The sequence below is a fragment of the Neolamprologus brichardi genome, chromosome 5 (assembly GCF_056152115.1).
Source record: "Neolamprologus brichardi isolate AB-2024 chromosome 5, ASM5615211v1, whole genome shotgun sequence".
Classification (NCBI taxonomy): domain Eukaryota; kingdom Metazoa; phylum Chordata; class Actinopteri; order Cichliformes; family Cichlidae; genus Neolamprologus; species Neolamprologus brichardi.
In genome coordinates, this window is record NC_142108.1 from 13933275 (window position 1) to 13954388 (window position 21114).

The window sequence follows — 21114 nt, forward strand, 5'->3', positions numbered from 1 at the left end:
CCCCATAGCATGATGTTTCCACTCCCATGCTTCACAGTAGGTATGGTGTTCTTGGGATGCAACTCAGTATTCTTCTTCCTCCAAACACGACGAGTTGAGTTTATACCAAAAAGTTCTACTTTGGTTTCATCTGACCACATGACATTCTCCCAATCCTCTGCTGTATCATCCATGTGCTCTCTGGCAAACTTCAGACGGGCCTGGACATGCACTGGCTTCAGCAGCGGAACACGTCTGGCACTGCGGGATTTGATTCCCTGCCGTTGTAGTGTGTTACTGATGGTGACCTTTGTTACTTTGGTCCCAGCTCTCTGCAGGTCATTCACCAGGTCCCCCCGTGTGGTTCTGGGATCTTTGCTCACCGTTCTCATGATCATTTTGACCCCACGGGATGAGATCTTGCGTGGAGCCCCAGATCGAGGGAGATTATCAGTGGTCTTGTATGTCTTCCATTTTCTGATGATTGCTCCCACAGTTGATTTTTTCACACCAAGCTGCTTGCCTATTGTAGATTCACTCTTCCCAGTCTGGTGCAGGTCTACAATTCTTTTTCTGGTGTCCTTCGAAAGCTCTTTGGTCTTGGCCATGGCGGAGTTTGGAGTCTGACTGGTTGAGGCTGTGGACAGGTGTCTTTTATACAGATGATGAGGTCAAACAGGTGCCATTCATACAGGTAACGAGTGGGGGACAGAAAAGCTTCTTACAGAAGACGTTACAGGTCTGTGAGAGCCAGGGATTTTCCTTGTTTGAGGTGACCAAATACTTATTTTCCACCCTGATTTACGAATAAATTCTTTACAAATCCTACCATGTGAATTCATGGATTTTTTTTTCACATTCTGTCTCTCACAGTTGAAGTGTACCTCTGGTGCAAATTACTGACCTCTGTCATCATTTTAAGTGGGGGAACTTGCACAATCGGTGGCTGACTAAATACTTTTTTGCCCCACTGTATAAGATTGAACTGAAACCTGGTGGTGACATTTCAGCATTTTGTCCACGCATTAATAATATATTAAGGGGACAAAATATTAAGAACACATTTGAATTTGATTATCAGCTCTGCTTTTAGACAAGAAGAAAACTGAATGTGTGTACTAGAAGACACACCCACCCACACTGGGATAATATAGCTAGATAAAAAAAAATGTATGTTGTCTGTCTCTCTGTGTGAGCCATGTGACAGATGGGCGACCTGGTACAGGGTGCACCCTGTAGATAAATATGTACATCCAAATACTTTTGTCTATATGGAACATAAATGTAGATCCTAGCAAATGGTTCATGTCCTTTGTATGATGCATGCTTTCTGTACTGAACAATCAGTCCAGACTGCTTGTGAATACAAGACCATGCAAGCGTATCAACAAGACCATGCAAGTGTGAATGACACTTAGGGTGCTACTGACAAAACTTGGAGCTTTTTGTTTCTTCTGTGACTTCCATATTGTTCGCCTTTCTTCAGCGTCGAGGATCTTATTCTACACTGTCTGACATATCACACTTTTACACTGCTTTTTTTTTTAATGATCATTTCACCAATTCAAGGTGTCTTGTGCAATGTTTTATTTCATCAAACAAAACATCTTTATCTTTTTTAGAGAATTTTATAATGATGGTTTTAGTAATTATTGCCGTTTGGGAGGATACAAAAAACAACAATGGATTATCGTAAAGAAAGCAACAGAAAATTTCTGTGTACCTTTACCTTTACCTGTACCTTTACTCTGTCAGACAACAAAACTGGAATTACAGGCACTGGTGAGTGAAAGAAAGTGCTTCAAAAAAGCCTCAAGCTCTAAAACACACACACACAGTTTCCCTGTAGTTGATCTCTCAGGTGATTCGGTTTCCCTGAAATTGTAAGCAGGGTGTGGTTAACTCTGGCCAACAGTGCAATTCATGTTTCCATGTTTGCCTCCACACACTGAGCTCAAGACGTGTCTGGGATGAAACCGTGACTCAGTCGGCAGCCCTTCCACCTCCTTCATTAGTTTCTTTCTTTGCTGGAAACAAGACTGAAAGAAAAGGGCGTGGAGACACACCTGACACATTGCATTTCAACACTTGCTGGAAGAAGCCGTTGCAAACGTTGAACACCGTCAAACGCATATCCTCCTACGGGATTTACACAACCAGTGAGATGCTGAGTTCTGGCTGTAATGTTATGTATGACAAATGATGTAAACCTAAAAACAAAAATGTCCCAGGATCAGTGTCACCGTGTCCAAAAACATCACGCAGGTGCTGACAGAGTTTTGCACGCTGTTAAACACAACCTTTATATCTGTTTTTATTTTTTTTTTAATATTATGCTAACTTAGCAAATGCTATGATTTTGTGCTGTCTTTGACTGCATTAAATATGTCTAGCGTCTTACAGAGCGAGATCTAAACCCAGGCGAGGATTGTATTCCTGGTTTTAATTGTGTGCGTGTGTGGTGGGGGCTGAAATGCTGACTGTGAAGTTCAACACACTTTTAGATCGGCGTCACAGAACTGCCTGGTGAGCAGATGTCACAGTCAAATCCTTTCCAGTCAAGTCAGATTACATCAAGTGTATTTGTACAGCTGACTGTAACGTATAACGTCTCCCTGTGAGGGTTCATGACCAAGCCTGTACACTCTAGAACCACAAAGGAAAACAGAAAATGAAAATGGGAGATGAAGCTATTATACAAAAAAGTCTGGTAAGGTTTCAAAATGGTGTAACAGCAAAGGTTAAGGGTCAGTGAATGGAGCAGCTAAGTGGACGTGTGGTTTAGTTGATGAGATCAGAACAATCAGCCTGGCGGAGCAGAAAAAGAGGCTACCTCTGCTTAACTCGTTCTTACTGTCATTTGCAATTCCTACGAAAACTCTTCACACACCAGTTCTCTTGCTGAGACCTGTACCAGTGGCCAGTATCCAATATGTAGACATCAAGAATTTGATCAAACATGAGGATGTGTGAACAAGTGGTGTGGTCCTTATGAGCAAAATGTAAAAATAACTCAATAAAAAAAAAGATTTGTTTTTCAAAATAAAAGTTGCATGTTGTATAAGAACAACAAAAGCACCAAAGGAGCTCACTTAAAAACTGTTTTGGTGTTAAGCAAAACACATGAGAGTAGCCCTGTTTAATGCAAGGCCTGATACTTCCAAAGACCCATTCCACAGAGACAGTTTATTTTGGAGGACAGCAAAGCATGACTTAACGTGAACCTCCAGAGAACCAGACGTGAAAACTATGATGGGCACTCCTCATTAACCAGTGTGAGGTTTCCCTCAGAAGCATGTAGAACAGGGGTGGGCAACTCCACGCCTCGAGGGCCGGTGTCCCTGCAGGTTTTATACGTGTCCTTGATCCAACACAACTGATTTAAATGGCTAAATTAGCTCCTCAACATGTCCTGAAGTTCTCCAGAGGCCTGGTAACGAACTAATCATGTGATTCAGGTGTGTTAACCCAAGGTGAGATCTAAAACCTGCAGGACACCGGCCCTCGAGGCCTGGAATTGCCTACCCCTGATGTAGAAACTTCAAAAATTCATTCAAATTCAGGGTGAAAGACTATTTTCACCATGAATTCCTTTGAGATTATTTTCTTTTTGATTTTACGTCTTTGTTTATATTCCCTTCTATTAAAGTGTGCAGCTAAGCGTTTACAAACTGAGCTGTAAATAATTAAGAAAGCATTAGAAGGTTCTTAGGCCTCTCATAAGTATTATAGTTACTATAACTTGCTTTAATTGTTAATGGTTTTGCTTAAGGATCCCTGTTCTGTAGCACTTTTTTGCCTCTTTGGTTATTTGAAGTCTGAGTGTTTCGTCTTGGGTTTTTCTTTTTTTTTTAAACTTTTGTCAGGACCCCCTCCTTTGACCTCACAGTTATAATTATCCAATCAGATGCCTTGTTTTTAATCTGTTAGCAACTGCAGAACTTTTACTCGTCCCACCGAATAAAACTTCACGGAGGAACATTAAAAATGTAGAATATATACACCCATGAGGGGCTTTTATTCGTACAGTTGAAACTATAACCAGCTAAACCGTATAGTGCATTTCCTGTCTTCACGGGTTGATGGGAATCGGCTAATTGCTCTCGATTGACTAATATGATTTATAAGAAAATCATGCAACACAGCAACACTCAACTGCATTTCTCCCCCACATTTGCAAAAGCATCTCAGCACATTATCATTGGTGGCAGAAGCCTCATGTTTCCCGTATAATGGTTTTAACAGCTTAGCACAGTGTGCAGTTGTGTTCCTGTATGTGCTTCAACATATGGCTGTTTTAATCTGATAAAGACTTTATGGAAAATTTCAAAAGGAAAAAAATGCATGTGTAAGGGGGGAGGGAGGATTTGGGGGCAGGGTGTGGGTGGTCACACAAGAGCACGAGGGAACGTGACATACGAATCCATGATGGTGTCCTGCAGGTTTTAGATGTGTCCTTGATCCAACACAGCTGATTTAAACGGCTAAATTACCTCCTCGACATGTCTTGGAGTTCTCCAGAGGCCTGGTAATGAACTAATCATTTGATTCAGGTGTGCTGACCCAGGGTGATATCTAAAACCTGCAGGACACTGGCCCTGGAGGCCTGGAGTTTCCCACCCCTGTGTGAAATGAACACGATGGCGCTTTAGAAGCAGGTGAAATCAAGATGAAATAGATTTACAGAAGTAAGCTTGTGAACTTTGCTCAGTCACTGAATGAGCATTTATTTGGAGTCGGCTCCAAAATGATCAACAGCATGCTGAAGAGGTCCTGTTGTGCAACGGATGTTGATAAACGGATGGGCGAACAGTCAAGTGTAACGTAGTTTGCAGTAGTTTGCATATTACAGCCAACAGGCCCTCCAGGCAACAAAACTGCAGGCTAACATATCTGTGTTAGGGCAATGAACTTGCATGTTTAACTCTATTTCAGTATGTTTGGTTTGACCACAGACATCCAGACAAGACAGGATGAGAAGCCTCGTATCTGATCGAAAGGGTCAAGCGGCACAAGGCTCTTTTAAGCTATTCCTCTGTAGTTCTTGTGCTTGAATTAGCAGCTACTATAACATTATTTTCCAGCCAGTACAATCAGTAATTGATTTGGGCTGAGTTATGATGAGGACAGTTTATCAAAATATTAACCCACTGACACGTAGAATAAGTGTAACGTGTTGAGCTCTGGAGGCTCGGCCTGAAAGTGAAAGCAACATAAACCAGAAAGAAACTTGGATAGCAGTGCACTGCCTGGACTGAAGCATGTGAGGCCAAGTCCGACTGCCACTTCTATTTGCCACTTTTAATAATTCAGCAAATAGCATATCGACTTAACCACACTCTCTCTTTCCAACACTGTCACCCTCACTCTGGCATTTCTTTGACTTGTGCTATTTTTAGCAGAAAGTGGCATGAGAATGGAAACTAACAGATCAGAGGAAGTTTAGCTTTAATTACCAGAAGGTGTTGGGAAGCACAACGTTAAAGCCAGAGGAGGCTAAAGACCCACCTGTGGTTCACTGTGAACTTGAACGTGAGACGATTCAGTTACCCAGCTGGAGGGGTGCGCTCGAGTGTCATCTAAATAATTCAGTTTCTTTAGTACACAAAGCAGCAGAGGGTTTTTAGTAACAGTGTGTCTGCGCTCATGGTGAAAGTGGACATGCAAAGTTTTACATGAAAACCATGATCCACAAATTAAAACAAACCAAACCGTATCCTGCTGTGAAACAAGCAGCAGAAGAGTTCATCTTTTCATGGTGTAGGATCAAGCCTGTGGCCTGGGACAGTGAAGATCAGAGGGCAGCTCCTCTGCAACAGTTAATGAGCTTTTAAAGAGATAAAATTAAAGAGATAAAAGCTAAATCAGTTTCCTTCCTGTCCCGGTCAATGCTGTGTGCACACCAGCCACAAATAATTGGAGCTGTAAGCTCTGCAACATGAATACACACATTTTTAAAGCCTGGTACCAAAAAAGGATTTGGTAGAGGTAATTTCACCAACAGGTACAAAGGATTAACTTCACTCAGTTATACTATGGTATAACTAAGGTTAATGTTATGTGATATTAAGGGTGTGACTGCTTTAGGTGGGTGTTGACTGATGTTCAGTGTTTGGTTGCACTAAAAGACACCCTAAGAGCTTAGATTTGCTGATGCTGGCCAAAGTTAGCATCCCATCACAAATCAGAGTAAATCAGCCTAGCTAGCACTAGCAGACAACACTGAAGGTCTACCCTAATTCGAATGTGGCTATGTCCAGTTTTTAAATAAAGAAGCTAACAATACGACGGCCACTTCTAAAAACAAACCTGTCCATCTTTTATATACAGTCTCTCATAATGACAAACTATAATTGTATTAGGTCTTATTATAAAAAACAGCCCACTGAGTCACTCCAACACACACCCTGCGTCTGCTCTTAACACTCTTCACTGCAGGAAATGCCAACAGAACTACTTCAGTATTATTGTTATTTTTTTAATCAGACACACAGGACAGCATTTCATCTATTTTTGTGGAGGGTAATACTGAAATAATAAAGCAATAGGGGGACAGAGGAAGACTGAGAGAAGTCATTTTTAGAGTCAGAGTGGATGGGTGGGAAAGGAGGAGAGATCCCCCCGCAGCAGTCCTGGCCCACTGTGACTCACAGGCTAAATGAGCCAGGCTTGTTGCCCCCTGATGCTCTGTGACCTAGATTGAGAGATGCAGGCAAGGCTATAATCTCTCATTTCTCTCCCTCTCTCTCAGTATGTAGCGGGCTGCCGACATGAAAACCTGCATCCCCTCTGCAGCAGCATCGCAGGCAGACAGCGGGATGGATGCTATTCATTAGAGAATACACACATCCACTCAACAGCAGGCCCTTTGCAACAGGGACTGGAGAGCTCGTAAAAATATGAGAAAAAAAATACTATGTAAACACATAACTGCAGTCTTACTGGACTCGTGATGCACTTATGGTCAAACACATCCATGCAGAAAATCATGGTGCAGATGGCATATATTATCATTACAAGCACCAAAATGATATCTAAGCTTCAACACTAATAGCAAAATGCTGTTTTTGTTTTGTTTTTAGCATAGCATTGCATAGGTTTGGGGGCAGCAAATTCAATCTGACAGTCTACTCAAACATCTCACCCACTGTTGGATAAACTGTCATAAAAATGCAGACGTATATTCATGATCTTCGAAGAATACACCATGGCAAAATGTGCAAACTATTACCAAGGTGTAGATAGGGTCCACGGGCTCACAGCGGCCAGATTTGTCAACACAATAGTGCCGCAACTGTACAAGATGCTATCATCAAACTTTACTAGAGCTGAGTTGAGCTCAAAATGAAGCCCGAGTTCAAAGATGGATCAGTGCCATCCCATAAATAGTGCCGGAAGTAGGGTCAAGGGGGCTATGGGCCCTTCCCACAGTATGCTCCTATACCAGAGTTTTTTCACACATGATGTATTTCCATGTCTTTCCATTTGGTATATAAAACTGGTAGCATTTCAGCACTGAATGGAATAGTGTCAAAAAGCTTGACAGGTAGGTCTGTGCGATATGAACAAAATCTCATATCCCAATATAAGAATTCTATTATCGTTATTCTATTCTATAACGATATAAATCACAAAAATGTAATATTTTCTGTAAATTATGTGAATCTCGGGCAGCTCGACTTGCGGGAAGTGTTTCCAGCTGGGCGTCGTGTACCTGGAGTCGAGTGTTTTAACCGATGCATGAAACGATACATTTTTAGACCTAAGTTGTAACGGCCGCCGTTTTCTTTGTGAGTATTTATCACACGGTGTGCTGTGGGGAAAAGCCTGCTCTAACGTTTGAGTCTAAGGTTTATTTTTTTAGCACCTGGCGGCTCTTTTTTACTTCTCATCCGTAAATAATCTGCTCTTTTACGTGATTCCGTTTATTTTGAAAAGTCTCAACAGGATCTTGAGCTTTATTGTGAAAGGTTTATGTGGAACATAAACAAGCGGACACGCGATGGTGTTACCGTCGTTGTTGCTAACAACAATGCATAAAACAGGTGCTTTTCCGTCAGTAGTGTGGTTATTCAAGAGAGAAAGAAGAAATTAATATAGCCACTACAGTGACCATCAAAACGATGAAAAAATATTGCCGTAAACAGTTTATTTTGCGACACCATGAAACAAATGATAGCATAAAATTAAACGATAGATGTTTTTATATCGTCATCCGATATATATCATTATATCAACAGCCCTATTGACAGGTGTGTGAAAGTCATAGCTCAAGGGCAGGTGTGATCTGACAATGAAATGGTGTCACAGCTGCTGTGATCCCACAACAACAGTGTTTAGTTAAAATCAATAATTGTCTGACTGGAGAATAACTAAACATTATACTCAACATTGCTTGACAAGCTGCTGAAAGTTGTTTTTCACTTTCCTTCTTTTACTTTCACTCACTAACATACTCTGAAGATAGAAGCTGCTGATATTATGAATCCCAGACGCAGAAAACAGTTGTGGTTCAGAGGCTCCAAATTCCAGTCGAGTTCAAACAGCAAGTCTTTGACACCAACCAACCCCCACCCCCCACTCCCCCGCCTCAAAGGTTCTCTTTGTGTCCGTACAGTCAAAGAGGTTAAAGTAGGTGGAGCTGTGCCCTTTCTCTCTCTCACACACACACAGACACACACAAATACAGACGAATAAACACCCACACTGCAGCCCACAACTATTTCTGTCAAAAAAACGCTGATCCACATTTCCTCTGTTTGTTGCTAGGGGAGTCCCATCTATGTGGGCAACAATGAGGGGGAATTGTTGCCATGTATAAGATAGCCATGAGATAGCTTCAGACTCATTGGGGGTCCAGCTGCTGTTCGCCTTGTCCCATCGTATGTATTCTGAGCAGACGGCGAGGGCACTTTATCTCACTAGAAGTTGCGGATACAGAAACAGGACATCTGGACAGCAGCGAACCTTTTCATTAGCAAGAGAATCATGTCTCATCTAAAGTTACAAACGATGCACTCACCCTCTGAGGCTCAGTCCCCAGAAGAGGGACAAGTGGTGTCGACTTACCTCACAATCTCACTAAAAGACTCTCGCAGGTAACTCTGACCACGGTAGGCCCCTATGCTCAAAAATTCCTGCTTGCCAGCAACAGCTGCTCCAGGCAGACCATTTGACAAGAATGAAGAAGCAACCGTTCGCGAGGTCATAACAAAGCAAAAACACCAAAAACTGTACACAGCTGAAATCAGATAACTTGAAATCCAATCAGATTAGAGTAAATAACGAGTAGTTTGAAACCTGATAGACATCCTTTAAAGAAAAGCACATTTGTTTCCTCCCATTATAAGAATAAAATTATACTAGAAAGAAATCATTTATCATAAATATCTATAAAGGTGCACAGAGAACCATTTTTAGCAAATTCCCTCCTGTGGCCCAGTGGTCCACGGTGTTAACTGGTTAAACTGGCTGGTCAAGTGTACCGAGCACAGCTTCTGTGGGTTACAGAAGAACTTTCCTCTAAAACCTATTTCTTTTCTTCTTCTAAGGAAAGAAGGCTACTCCATGCTGAAGACAACAGCGTCCTTCACAAACCAGCACAATCCGGCTCTAAGCAGTATTATTCAGTGAAGTAGCCACTGAGGACCCGAGAGGCATCTGTTTCTCAAACTAAGGACTCTGACATACTCTGGAGCATGTTTGAAGGTAGTGGTACACACACTCAGACCTGGCAATGAGTGGCCTTCATTTATTTAAATAAAAAAAAAAAAAGTCCTGACAGTTTATGAATAACCCTGGGCGATCGTGGCTCAAGAGTCGTCAGTTCGTCTTGTAATCGGAAGGTTGCCGGTTCGACCCCCGGCTCTGACAGTCTTGGTCATTGTGTCCTTGGGCAAGACACTTCACCCGTTGCCTACTGGTGGTGGTCAGAGGGCCCGGTGGCGCCAGTGTCCGGCAGCCTCGCCTCTGTCAGTGCGCCCCAGGGTGGCTGTGGCTACAATGTAGCTTGCCATCACCAGTGTGTGAATGGGTGAATGTGTAAAGCGCTTTGGGGTCCTTAGGGACTAGTAAAGCGCAATACAAATACAGGCCATTTACCATTTTTTTATTGCTTTTGGCCATTTTAATAATAAGACCTGCCAAAACTGATGCTCCAGACATTCAACTAACTATATTTATAGTGGAACAGAGGATATTCATTTCTTTTACAAAGACATTTCCAAACTACATGATAGGTTCTCTTAGAGAAGATCTGACTTAAAAAAAAATCTCAAACTCTTAAAACAGTAAGTTTCACAACCAAAGTGCTGCCTTTTGGGCTCAGTGGCACTTATATTTTGCAATCATGCCACAGTGCTCAAACACCAACCCACACCAGGTAAACTGATCTGACACTGCAGTTTTTCCTTTTTCTTTTTTAAAAGTTCATCAGGAAAAGTGCAGGATGATAACAATCGCAGTTATGAATGTGCCATTACTGCACGCCAGCGTGCACATCATTACGGTTATTTCTCATTCGCTGCCTCTCAGCCACGTTCAATGAGATGAACATACAGTGAACAACCTTAGTTATTCACTCTCATTATCACACTGCTGATTGGAGCCTATAATTAAAGACACAACTCTTTCCCAGCACTAGCTCAGGTCTGAACAGGCTGCAGTCATGCTCTGAGACTCTAGTCTATTAAGAGTGGTGCTGTTTTGTTTATTTTGCAGTTCCTATAACCTGAATCTAAACCAAAAAGGGGGAAAACATCTTTTACATTTCACAGAGGCGTCACCTTTTGAATGAATAAAAAAAGAAAGTCACGACACTTTTGCCGAGGTTCTTTTTGCTCTCGTGCCCATGTGAAGTTTCACCTCTTCTTTCACATGGGCTGGGCAACTCTGTGCTGCAACAGAGACTGAGGCATCATTAGTGGCCCATGCTTCCTCCTGCATGGCTCTCCATGTGAAACACAACATTACTCATCCACCCCCAGGCACCTGAGAACTGCACAGCACCAATCAAGTTGCTGCACAGTGATTCACAGTGTGAGGAGGAGACTTGCATAACAGTCAGCTCCATATTCTCTTTTCTTCCAGCCATTCTTACAAAAATAAATAATTAAATAAATGCACAAAATCCATTTTATTTGTGCAGCAGTTCAGGGTTCAGAGCGTTCAGAGAGCCCAATGAATCAGTTCGTGTCCACAAATTCTTCACACACAATGCCTTGACCCATTTCATTAAACAGGAGTGTATGTGCTCTGTAAACATTGCGTGGTATAGATGTGGGTTCATTAAGAATATAGAGAAGCGGAAGCTAAATAAATAAATAAAAAACCCAAATATTAAGGTGATCATGCCATACACACGAAGATGACGGATGGAGAAACAACAGCTGGAAAAGGAGGTCACTTTGTTTTTATAAATTCTTGCAGTCGTGTCCCGATGCACTGCAGCAGCACCGACTCTCCTCCAGCTGACACGGGAAAGCAGACTGTGGATGACTGCACACAAACACGCTCACGCAGCCCTCTCTATTAACTTCAGCGAGCCGCAGCTTTCCCATCACCACCACCTACTTATCGCCGCTATATGCAAACCCTACCTTCGGAGAGCTCCAGATCCAACTCCGCCAGCTGGTCCCTGACCTCTTTAGGCAGAGCCGACAGATCAACGCCGCGGTCGGCCATCGTTGGAAGCACAGCAGCCTGCGGGATGTTTGTGAAATCTCAAATGACAGCAGGTAAGATCCACCATGAAGCTCAGAGGAAGAGGTGGGGGGATTTACAAAAAAAATCAAGATGTAATAGTCGTGTTGTTTACTCCATCTCCGCGACTTCCCGACACCGCCATGACTGTGGGAGATGGGAACAACTCGCCAGAGGAGTCCGTCAGTCACATGACCAGGCTTGATGGTAATTGCCGTGACAGGATGGTGGGATGAAAAGCAGACTCTCTGCTCCCTCTGCTGTTGTGTTTTTACAGCTGGGAGAAAAAAAAACACAGCATTCCTGTCGCCTCAGCTCACCTGCCACCTTCCCCTCAGGTGGGTGCTAGCTCGAGTTTGTACAGGTATTTTCATGCACTAATGGTGGAAGTGGCGCCAGGTTTTATTGGAGATATTTTGTGTGAAGTTTCAAGGAAATATGTAATCCCCCGTGGATTGGGGGGCGTCTTTTCCTAATAAAAAATAGATAAATAAAAACAAAATATCTGAATAAAAAAATGTAATGTTCACTTGCACGCTTAACAAATTTAACAAATTTTTCAGGCTGCATCACTTTTTATTTATTTTCCACCTATTCCAAACAAAGATGGCGCCGGAAATCACATGTACGCACTCATTTTAAACACGCTCGCCGGTCAACTCCGTACTCACACCTTTGTAGTACCAGGTTGGTCGGTCTTTTGCCTCCAGAACTGCTGATTCAACAAGGTGCGTCACATTCCCAAATGTGCTCTGCTCCATTGAAATCTGGTGACTGTGGCCATTTGAGTACAGTGGCAAGCTCAAGAAACCAGTTTAAGATGATTTGAGCTTATTGTGACATTTCACACTGTCTTGCTGGAAGACAGTGGCATAAAGAGATGGGCATAGACAGAAGGAGTGGAGTTTAAACAGTGCTCAGTTGGTTCTAATGGGCCCAAAGTCTGCCAAGAAAATATACTCCATGCCATTTACACCAGCAGCAGCAGCCTGAACTGTTGATACAAGGCAGGATGGAGGCATGTTTTCTTGCTGTTTCCACAAAATGAAAAATTGAGTCTCATCAGACCTAAGAGCCAATCTTCTATTATCCAGTTTTGGTGAGCCTCAGTTTCCTGTTCGTTACTGGCAGGAATGGAACCCGCTGTGGTCTCTGCTGCTGTAGCTCATCTGCTTTAAGATTTGTCGTGTTGTGCATTCAGACATGCTCTTCTGCGTACTTTGTTTGTAACAAGTATTTACTTGAGTTGTCCTTGCTGTCAGTTCAAAGCAGTCTGGTGATTCTCTTCTTACATCCAGAGAATTACTGGATGCTTTCTCTTTTTCAGACCATTCTCTGTAAAACTTTAATAGACTGGTTCTTATATGGCATCTTTCTACTCTGAGCATTCAGAGCACTTTATACAACTTACCTTATTCACTCATTCATACAAGCACTTTTTTTATCCAACATCCACACTCCAATGGATGCATCAGAGCGCAACATGAGGTTAGCATCTTGCCCAAGGATATCTGGCATACAGACCGGATGAGCCAGGGATTGAACCACCAACTTTCCGTTTAGTAGACGCCTCCTGAGCTAAAGCCAACCCAAACTTACAGCACCTGGTATGCCAAGGCGGTCTGCCATCAAAGTACTAACCAGGCCAGACCTGCTTACCTGCTTCGTTTTTGAGATCAGACAAGTTTTGGTGTGCTCAGGGTGACATGGAAATATCCATGTCTAGGCTGGTGTGCTTGTGTGAAAAGTCCTACTAGATAACCAGTTTCTGAATTACTCAGACCACCCCCACCTGACACAACAACTCTGCCATGTTCACAGTCCCTTTAAATCTAATGATCAGTTTGAACTTCAGGGGTTCGTCTTAACCACGTCAAGCCCTGGTGAGATCTGTGTGCAACTATTTTATTTGAGTAAATACTGTTAATTTGTATAATTATAATAATATTTATATAACAAACAGAATTTGTGTTTCTATGTATCTACGTTGTTGCCCTTTTGGCCAGGTTAACCAACCTATTTTGACAGCAGTAAAGGCAACACTATGTTTAGAGTGATGTTTCAATCAGTGGTCTAGATCCTGCATTTAACACCCTTTAACTTGTTTTTGGTTTTCCACCAACCAAAAAAAAAAAAAGTGGAAATTTTTATGCCATTGTTTTATCAGCTGCACCCAAAAAGATGCGATAAGTTTAATGAAAAATGACTTGCAGGCTTAAAAGCAGCTTACTTACTTTTAATCCCAACATACTATTACTGAAGCACAAATCAGGTTCATTAATTTATTTTTATTATTTGCTCAAGACAACTTATTCATTAGTTGAGACTGTACACAAATAATGTATCCCATCTTGAGGCCTGAGTAAACTCCTTCCAAGACATTTTCCCATGTGGATTCACTGTCGCTAAACACTTAAAAACTGTCCTCTTTACAAATTAAGGGGAAGTACTATTACATGAATTGGGGGGTGGAGGGTCTAACATACCCACAGAACAAAAATAAACATCTTAAAACAAAGACATGTTATAAAAGAGCAACAGGGAGGGGGGGCAATATGATAGTCTTGGAAGTACAATGCCATATAAAATAAGCTGCATTTTAAAACTTGCAATTAAAAAGAAGCACCGTGCACAAGTATTGAGTCTACTTCATTATACAAGACGGCTCGTCAAAAGGTGGAAAGCACACAAGACCAGGACACCTGTAACTCTCTAAAAATGCACACTAATCACAAATCTCATTCACTCAAGAATACTTATCTTCACATTTGCTTTGGTCACCTCATAACTTTAGCTTTTAAAACTCGACCAAACACCCACCACCCCCTCAGCAGCTGGGCTACACATGTCATCTAAATGCAAGAACATCAATATTCAATAGAAAAATATATTGCACTAGTCTTTCCTCAACTGAAATGCATGGGTACTGGAGTTTAAAAATCTACGTATGATTATCATTTAAAGGCCGTCTGAAGGATCAAACTTTTCAAGTGTGTTACATTAGGACCGAGGATGGAATCCTTACAACGATTTTTGCATTGATAACAATGTTAGAGAAGTGAAAAATAACATGAAAACAGTGAATAGGATGAATCACAAACAGTGGTAATCTTCACCCCTAAATACTCCATGCAGTCAATAGGGTTTCATACACAGGACTAACATGTCATCCATTCTGAATGGGTTAAAATACATGATTTTTTAAAAAAAAAAAAAGTGTCAGGCACACAATCACAGGGTAAACAGTGAACACCATCTACAATTTGGTTTGCTAAGAACTCAGCTAACTAAAGCGACAAGTGTATTAACTCAGAACTGAAAGAACAGGTTGAAAACAAAACAATAGAAACACTTTCCAGGCTACTGCTCACTGCATTCAGCTCTCCTCAGACTTTCACTGCATTAGCAAAACATTATCTGACTAACATATCGGGCATAAAAAATCTTTTCTTACACGTGAAAAATACAAGATATTTTACAGAAAAAGTGTCAGCCTGGGAAGGACAAATAAAGAAAAGAAAAAAAGAACTCATCACAACCAGTGTGTAGGAAGAAGATGGACTACAGTGGCTTTGTGAAAGGAAGTTACAAAAAAACTATGTTTCTGATGCAATGATTTTCCATTCAGATTTTTCTTCTCGAGCCTTTAAACCTTTCCCAGGTGTCAGAACTGAACAAGAACTTACCCCAAACCCTGCAGAGTGAGTGTCTGACGTGTAATTCATATTTACATAGAGAGAGTGACGAAGCTTCAATGAAAAAGGGAGCCTGCTTGGAGTGGAGGGCTGATGGAGGCACTGTGCCGCGTCTTTGTGTGATTATCGGTGACTGTGAGGGAATTGGGTGGGCATGGAAGTGGATCTTAGTTTTGGGGTGTGTGTTGGAAGGGGAGAGGGATTTGAGGGCAGGTTCCTCTTTTCAGCAATCTTTGCACGAGTCCGGCCTCCGAATGCCACTCGAGTTCATTCTGGTCTATTAAGTGTCTGCGGATCATCTCGGGGCGGACTGCGGCTGCGTTGCCATGACAACCCCTGCAGCCTGGCCCGATCCCATGCCGGCCAAGACGGACATGGCCACCGCCTCTGCAGCCCGCACGCTCAGCCCGTTGATGGTGGCCCCCGGACTTGTTGCCGAGGGCGACGGCACGTGCTGAATGACTGCCGCCGGGGAGCCGATGGGTTCAGTGGAAGTATCCCTGGAGGTTTCCTCTCCTCCTGCAGCTACAGACAGAGAGAGCAACATTCACCCTTAGAGAGGTGAGCGAGTAAAAATAATGCATTAGATGGGATGAGGTGACAGATGAATCCTGGCACAAGTGACACAGTACAAGAAGTCTGATGGTCAGTTCATTATCTCAACTTGTTACCTAATAAAGCTGCCTTCTTCTGCATAATAGTGACAGGGCAGTCCTTGTGGGCCAGGAGAAGCTGCTTCAGCTGTGCCACCTCATTCCTCAGATGGGTTACTTCATTCTGACAGCAGCACAAAAAGAAATACAGTACAAAAATCATTCCCATCATGCCCCGTTATTACCATATCACCACAGAAACCCATTTATGACCGCCAGGGTGTTTACATGCTTGATGTTACGCCCTGGAGACAACTCACTGTGAGGGAGACGTTCATGTTGGCCAGATCTTCTGCTTTTTTCTCCAGAGAGTTCACCCACAGCTTCCGCTTTTGCCTGCAGCGGGAAGCAGCTGCCCGATTCCTTTCCAGAAAACGCTGCCTCCTCTCGTCAGGGTCCATCTCTGCTGCTCGCCGCCGCCTGCCCCCTGTTGGCTGAGCAGGGGACACCTGGAGAATGAGGAGGGGGTAAAAGTTGGCTACTTGTAAACCCAAATGTGATCATTAAGTGGGGGGAAACAGAACAACTGCATCAGGAACTCCTGACATTTAACAGGGGTAAAAATTCAGGAGTAGCAGATAATTTGGTGCCCTTAACTGTCAAATTAAAGCATCCAAACCAAAACACACTAAATCCAATGCTCATGCGTGACTTAAACTGACTCAGCCTTTATTTTGCATACGTGAGCACAAATTTTGGACAAGCCTGACATTCTGCTAAATATTTCTCTTTGATGCCATCAATAATGTGAAAACTACAGCTGTTAGTATTGAGTCTCATTTAGCTTTTTGAGGGAACATTCAAAGGTTTTCCTTCATCACACACATTTAACAGTCTATAGTCCTAGGTGTGCTCTAGGACCACATAACTTGTATGATATGTGCACCATCTACCTGTGGTTGGGCAGGTGATGGTGCATCAGAGTTTTGAGAGGGCTGCTGGCTTTGTTCCTGTCGCTGTGGAACAGCAGGGATGGATCCTGATCCCCCACCAATGCTATCTTGTGCTCCTGGGCCCTGATGAGTTAGAGCTGCCTTCAACCGCTAAAAAAACACAGAGACAACACCCAGGTCATGTAAAAGTTTTATAAATGTCATTCGTTTGTTTATGTAAATGAAATGTTTAGCCAGCAGCCTACAAAATGATCAAAGTACAACTGATGGTCTCACCATCTTTGCCTCAGAGTGAAGAGTATAGCCAGATGGGGAGGATGAACCACTGCTAGCGCCTCCAACAGGCGGTCCTGGAATCCCAGGGATGTTAGGCACTGTGTTCACTGGCCTCGCAAGCTCCACATAGCAACGAATATCCATAAAGTGGAAGAGAGGGAAAAACCAAAAGGATATGTTAAAATTCCATCCCAAGTACAATTTGTTGTATAGTTTTTCATTTTTCTGGAAAATATCTTACAGATATAACTGAGGTCATCTGCACAGGACTGGGCAAGAGAGGAACTGCCTGCCCATTAGGGAGGTGCCTCACCAGTGGATACGAGCCTGTGGGAGAGCTGTTGGCCAGATTAGACATTTGTTCTCAAAGGTAACTTTGGCTTGAGGAACACGCAAGTCTGGAGAATCGGAGTGGTGCAGAGCTGCAGCTCTCCAACACCTGCCTCAATTTCCATAGTAGATCAAGACACATATGATGACAGTAACCATACTTCTTTAGGAAATTAAAAAACAAAAAGATGCTTTCGGTTATCCTTTCTGGACACATTACTGCACCATGAGCTTCACCGATTAGCGTTTTTATTTGACCTTCCACAGTAGACTTCATGTAGTAATAGATATTCACCTCCCTCTAATTTTAAAAATTCACTCCTGCAGGTGTACCAGGTCTCTGTTGTAGCAACTGCTGCCTCTCCATTGAGTCTCAATCCCATGACAGGAAGGAGCCTAACTCCACTGTGTTGATCTGTGACTGAAGTCAGTAGTCCTTGTTCTACTCTGTGGATCCACTGCAAGCTGCAGGACCACTCTAACGAGCACATTCACGTGCTGCTACACTAAACTGTGGTACAACACAACAACTACAGCTGCTTACTGTAATCCAAGTCTACGGATAACAGATTCGCTGAAGAGGCAGCTATATTTTTAAGTTTGGGGGGAGCGTCTCAAAAAAGTTTAAATATTGGTAGAGAAACAATTTGTTAAAAGAGAAAAAAAAAGTGATGCTTTCTTTTGCACAAAAAAACAAAACAAAAACAAAAAACTTTACAATGGCCATAAATGATGGCTAATAAATAACAGACGCAGAGTCTAAAAGGCACTTTATGGTTCAATAGAGAGCGACTGACAAATATAGACTTTCTAATTAATAGGAGCATATCTCCCCACCAGGTAAAAATCAAACAGCCCCATCTTTGATTTCTGGTTGGACTGGATTACTGACTTTCTTGCTAGTTGGTCATGTGAAATTAGACCTATAATTTCTACATTTTACCAGCAGTTAATTCATTTTAAGTTTTACAAATTGTCAGCATGGTCCACAAACAGTAAAGCAAACCACAGCAACCTAAATTATTTTACCCAAGCTGTCTGTTGGAGGGTGGAGCTTGTGTGATGACGGAGGTTGGAGATGGCAACGTGGGGTGTAGGGAGTCATTACTCATGTGAAGGGGAAGAGAACCAGGACGCACAATAGTTGGAGTGGGAGCAGAGCTTGCCACGGGCTTTGTGTAGATCTCCTGTTAATAAATTAAGCAATGTAACTATTTTTGTGTGTCCATCATTTTTACCTGCGTGCAAGGACAGCAAATTACAACACAGCTCTCACCCTAGAGTCTCTGCTGTTTTCTGACATGCTGGACGAGGAATCAGGAGTTCCAGGAGGAGAAGAATCGACTTGTAAGGGCCCCTCATCCTCATCTTTTACTTCAGATGGTGTTTGTAAAGATGCGGCCTTGAAGACCAAAAGCAAAGATGAGAAGATGAAAGCCTTCAGATTTTATCTCGAAACCAGCACACCGCATGATCTACAGTAACCCTGTCTTTCTCACCGGGTTTTTCGTCCTCTGATCATCTTCCTGCGTTTTGCAAAACTCTTGCTCGAAGGAGGTGGCCAGCTCATTGAACAAACCGACCTCCTCACAGTTCTTCAGAAAACGTGTGGGAGTGGGGGTTTGGTCTGCCAAAAAACAAAAAAACTGTCAGTATCAGTGGACAAAAATATCACCTTCAGACACAGACTATTATATACAATTCATCTATTCAGAGCACTGACCACCTCCTCAGCACAGATTAACATAAAAAAGACAAATGGCGATGCCATTACCTGCAATGATAACAGAGTCTGTCCTGGCAGGACCAAATTTTAATGTCATTTCATGCTTGTGTTTGTGTACTGACAGGTGATCTTCATTTGTGAATCTCTGCAAAAGACACCACACATGACATTTAAGGAATATCAAGACAGTTTTAATCCTGATGTGAGATTAATAATGCCTGGTTTCCACTATTAAAGCAATGTTTCATCATACATTACACAGCACCTTATCAGCAGTCGTAATTGGTGAGCTAAGCTGGGTTCAGTTAATAACAAGAGAATAAAAAGCAGAGATTCAGACTCCTATGGCTGTTTAGAGTTAGAGGTATGTCTTAAGAAATCATACCTGCCCACATCCTGGGGCAGTGCATACAAAGGGCCGGTCATCCGCCATCTCAGACAAATGATCTGTAAAAGAAAGCAACAAACACAGCAATGTCATCCAATTTATTAGGCGATAAACCAGCTGATGCTCAGGTTCCCAAGACATATTACATAAGGGCACCAGATATGTTACTACCAAATGTTCTTAACCTACAGCATCAGCTTGAGTGTTATGGAGCTGATAAGAACTACAATCTAAATCGTCATAATTTACACGTGCCTGCTCATCTGTCACCAAAATCACAATAACATCTGGATAGGAGGGACACAGGCCGAAGACTGTGGGCCTGTTTTGAGCATTTCTTTAGACTCGGTTGGGTATAATGTTGGACTAGCGTTCAACGATGAGGCAGCAAGAGCCAAAGCACCTCACCATGCAACCTCCACTTAGCAGGATCGAGTCACTGGCGTTGGCTATTAGCGCTGTCGATGTAGTCCGGCTATGTAGTTAGCTATAAGACATGGGTTACAGGCTGTGGACAGGACACACAGGTTACCAATCCATTACTAGTTAGCTATGACTTAATGAGAAATGGGCCGCAAGGTAGCACATCCACATTGCTAAGCACGTGAAATACTGTTTTCCACAACCTGACATACGTGTCATTATAGCGAACATGGAAGCTAACATTGAACAAACTCATTCCACATATCAGAAGGCGCGGCACGTCTAGCAAATAAAGCTGTTTAGTGCAAGTACAATCCCCTAGCTGAGCTCATGCTAAGTGCTAATGGAAGCTTCGTTAGCTTGCCTTAAGTTACACTAACACGTCCGCCAACTTAGTAGCTAGCATTACACGTTAGCACGCTAATGCTAAATAGTGCCCATATACCAAGCCACGACTGTATGAGCGCGGTGCATGCCTTATGAATATCCAGACACACATATACACACACATTTTTTTTTTCTTTAAATGACGATTTACATTACATTTTACTAAACTATGCCCTAAACTTACCCCACGTTTAGACTGCCTCTTCACTCCCCCCCTCCCAGCTCCGGACAGCGCTGCTGTGCTGCTGCTTGGCCGTTGTTGACACTCTTGACACTTCCATTACCCAAATACCGCGAGAGAACTTGGAAGAGTTATTATGTAACAAGATTTCTCTGTGCGGGAGGGATCGTAGATTTTACACGAAATAAGATTGATTTTATATAAATCATTACATATTCCCAGACTTTTATCTCAATGTGCCGTTATATCAACTCTCTACATATATGTTCCGCTGTGTTCGCGTCAACTATCAGCGAAAGCTATGAACACACCCACTGAAGACTAAGCCAAACGCGCCTACAGCAGTTACATAATGTTTATTTCCGGATGTTTACTTGGCAGATGGCATGTTGAAATCCTTGAACAGATTTTGTTTTCTGGCTTAAAACACAAAAACCCCAAACCAATTTTAAAAAATAAACCTTTATTTTTTTGAATACATCA

The 21114-nt window shown here is 42.5% G+C and overlaps 2 protein-coding genes across 5 annotated transcripts in view; both read right to left on the reverse strand.

Annotated features, from left to right (window-relative positions):
* The window catches only part of dip2bb (DIP2 acetate--CoA ligase B (putative)b), a 45229-nt gene extending 33372 nt beyond the window's left edge, over window positions 1-11857 (reverse strand). For all 3 annotated transcript variants that reach the window (XM_087840716.1, XM_087840715.1, XM_087840714.1), the window contains exon 1: window positions 11577-11857. In XM_087840716.1, coding sequence (XP_087696842.1) covers window positions 11577-11661 — 85 coding nt within the window. In that variant the 5' untranslated portion in view covers window positions 11662-11857. The remainder of the gene's footprint in view (window positions 1-11576) is intronic.
* Window positions 11858-13947: 2090 nt separating this feature from the next.
* On the reverse strand, window positions 13948-20944 carry atf7b (activating transcription factor 7b). 2 transcript variants are annotated; one of them, XM_006807551.3, is made up of 12 exons: window positions 20635-20944; window positions 19638-19699; window positions 19301-19397; window positions 19026-19153; window positions 18803-18928; window positions 18556-18713; window positions 17438-17534; window positions 17197-17316; window positions 16921-17070; window positions 16288-16476; window positions 16046-16151; window positions 13948-15899 (listed from the first exon to the last, which is right to left on the reverse strand). In XM_006807551.3, exons 2-12 carry the CDS (start codon window positions 19683-19685, stop codon window positions 15670-15672), a joined length of 1449 nt encoding a protein of 482 aa, XP_006807614.1. In that variant the 5' UTR covers window positions 19686-19699; window positions 20635-20944; the 3' UTR covers window positions 13948-15669. The 2 variants fall into 2 exon arrangements, with proteins under 2 accessions (XP_006807614.1, XP_006807615.2); XM_006807552.3 differs by having other exon boundaries at window positions 15766-15926.
* Window positions 20945-21114: the final 170 nt, after the last annotated feature.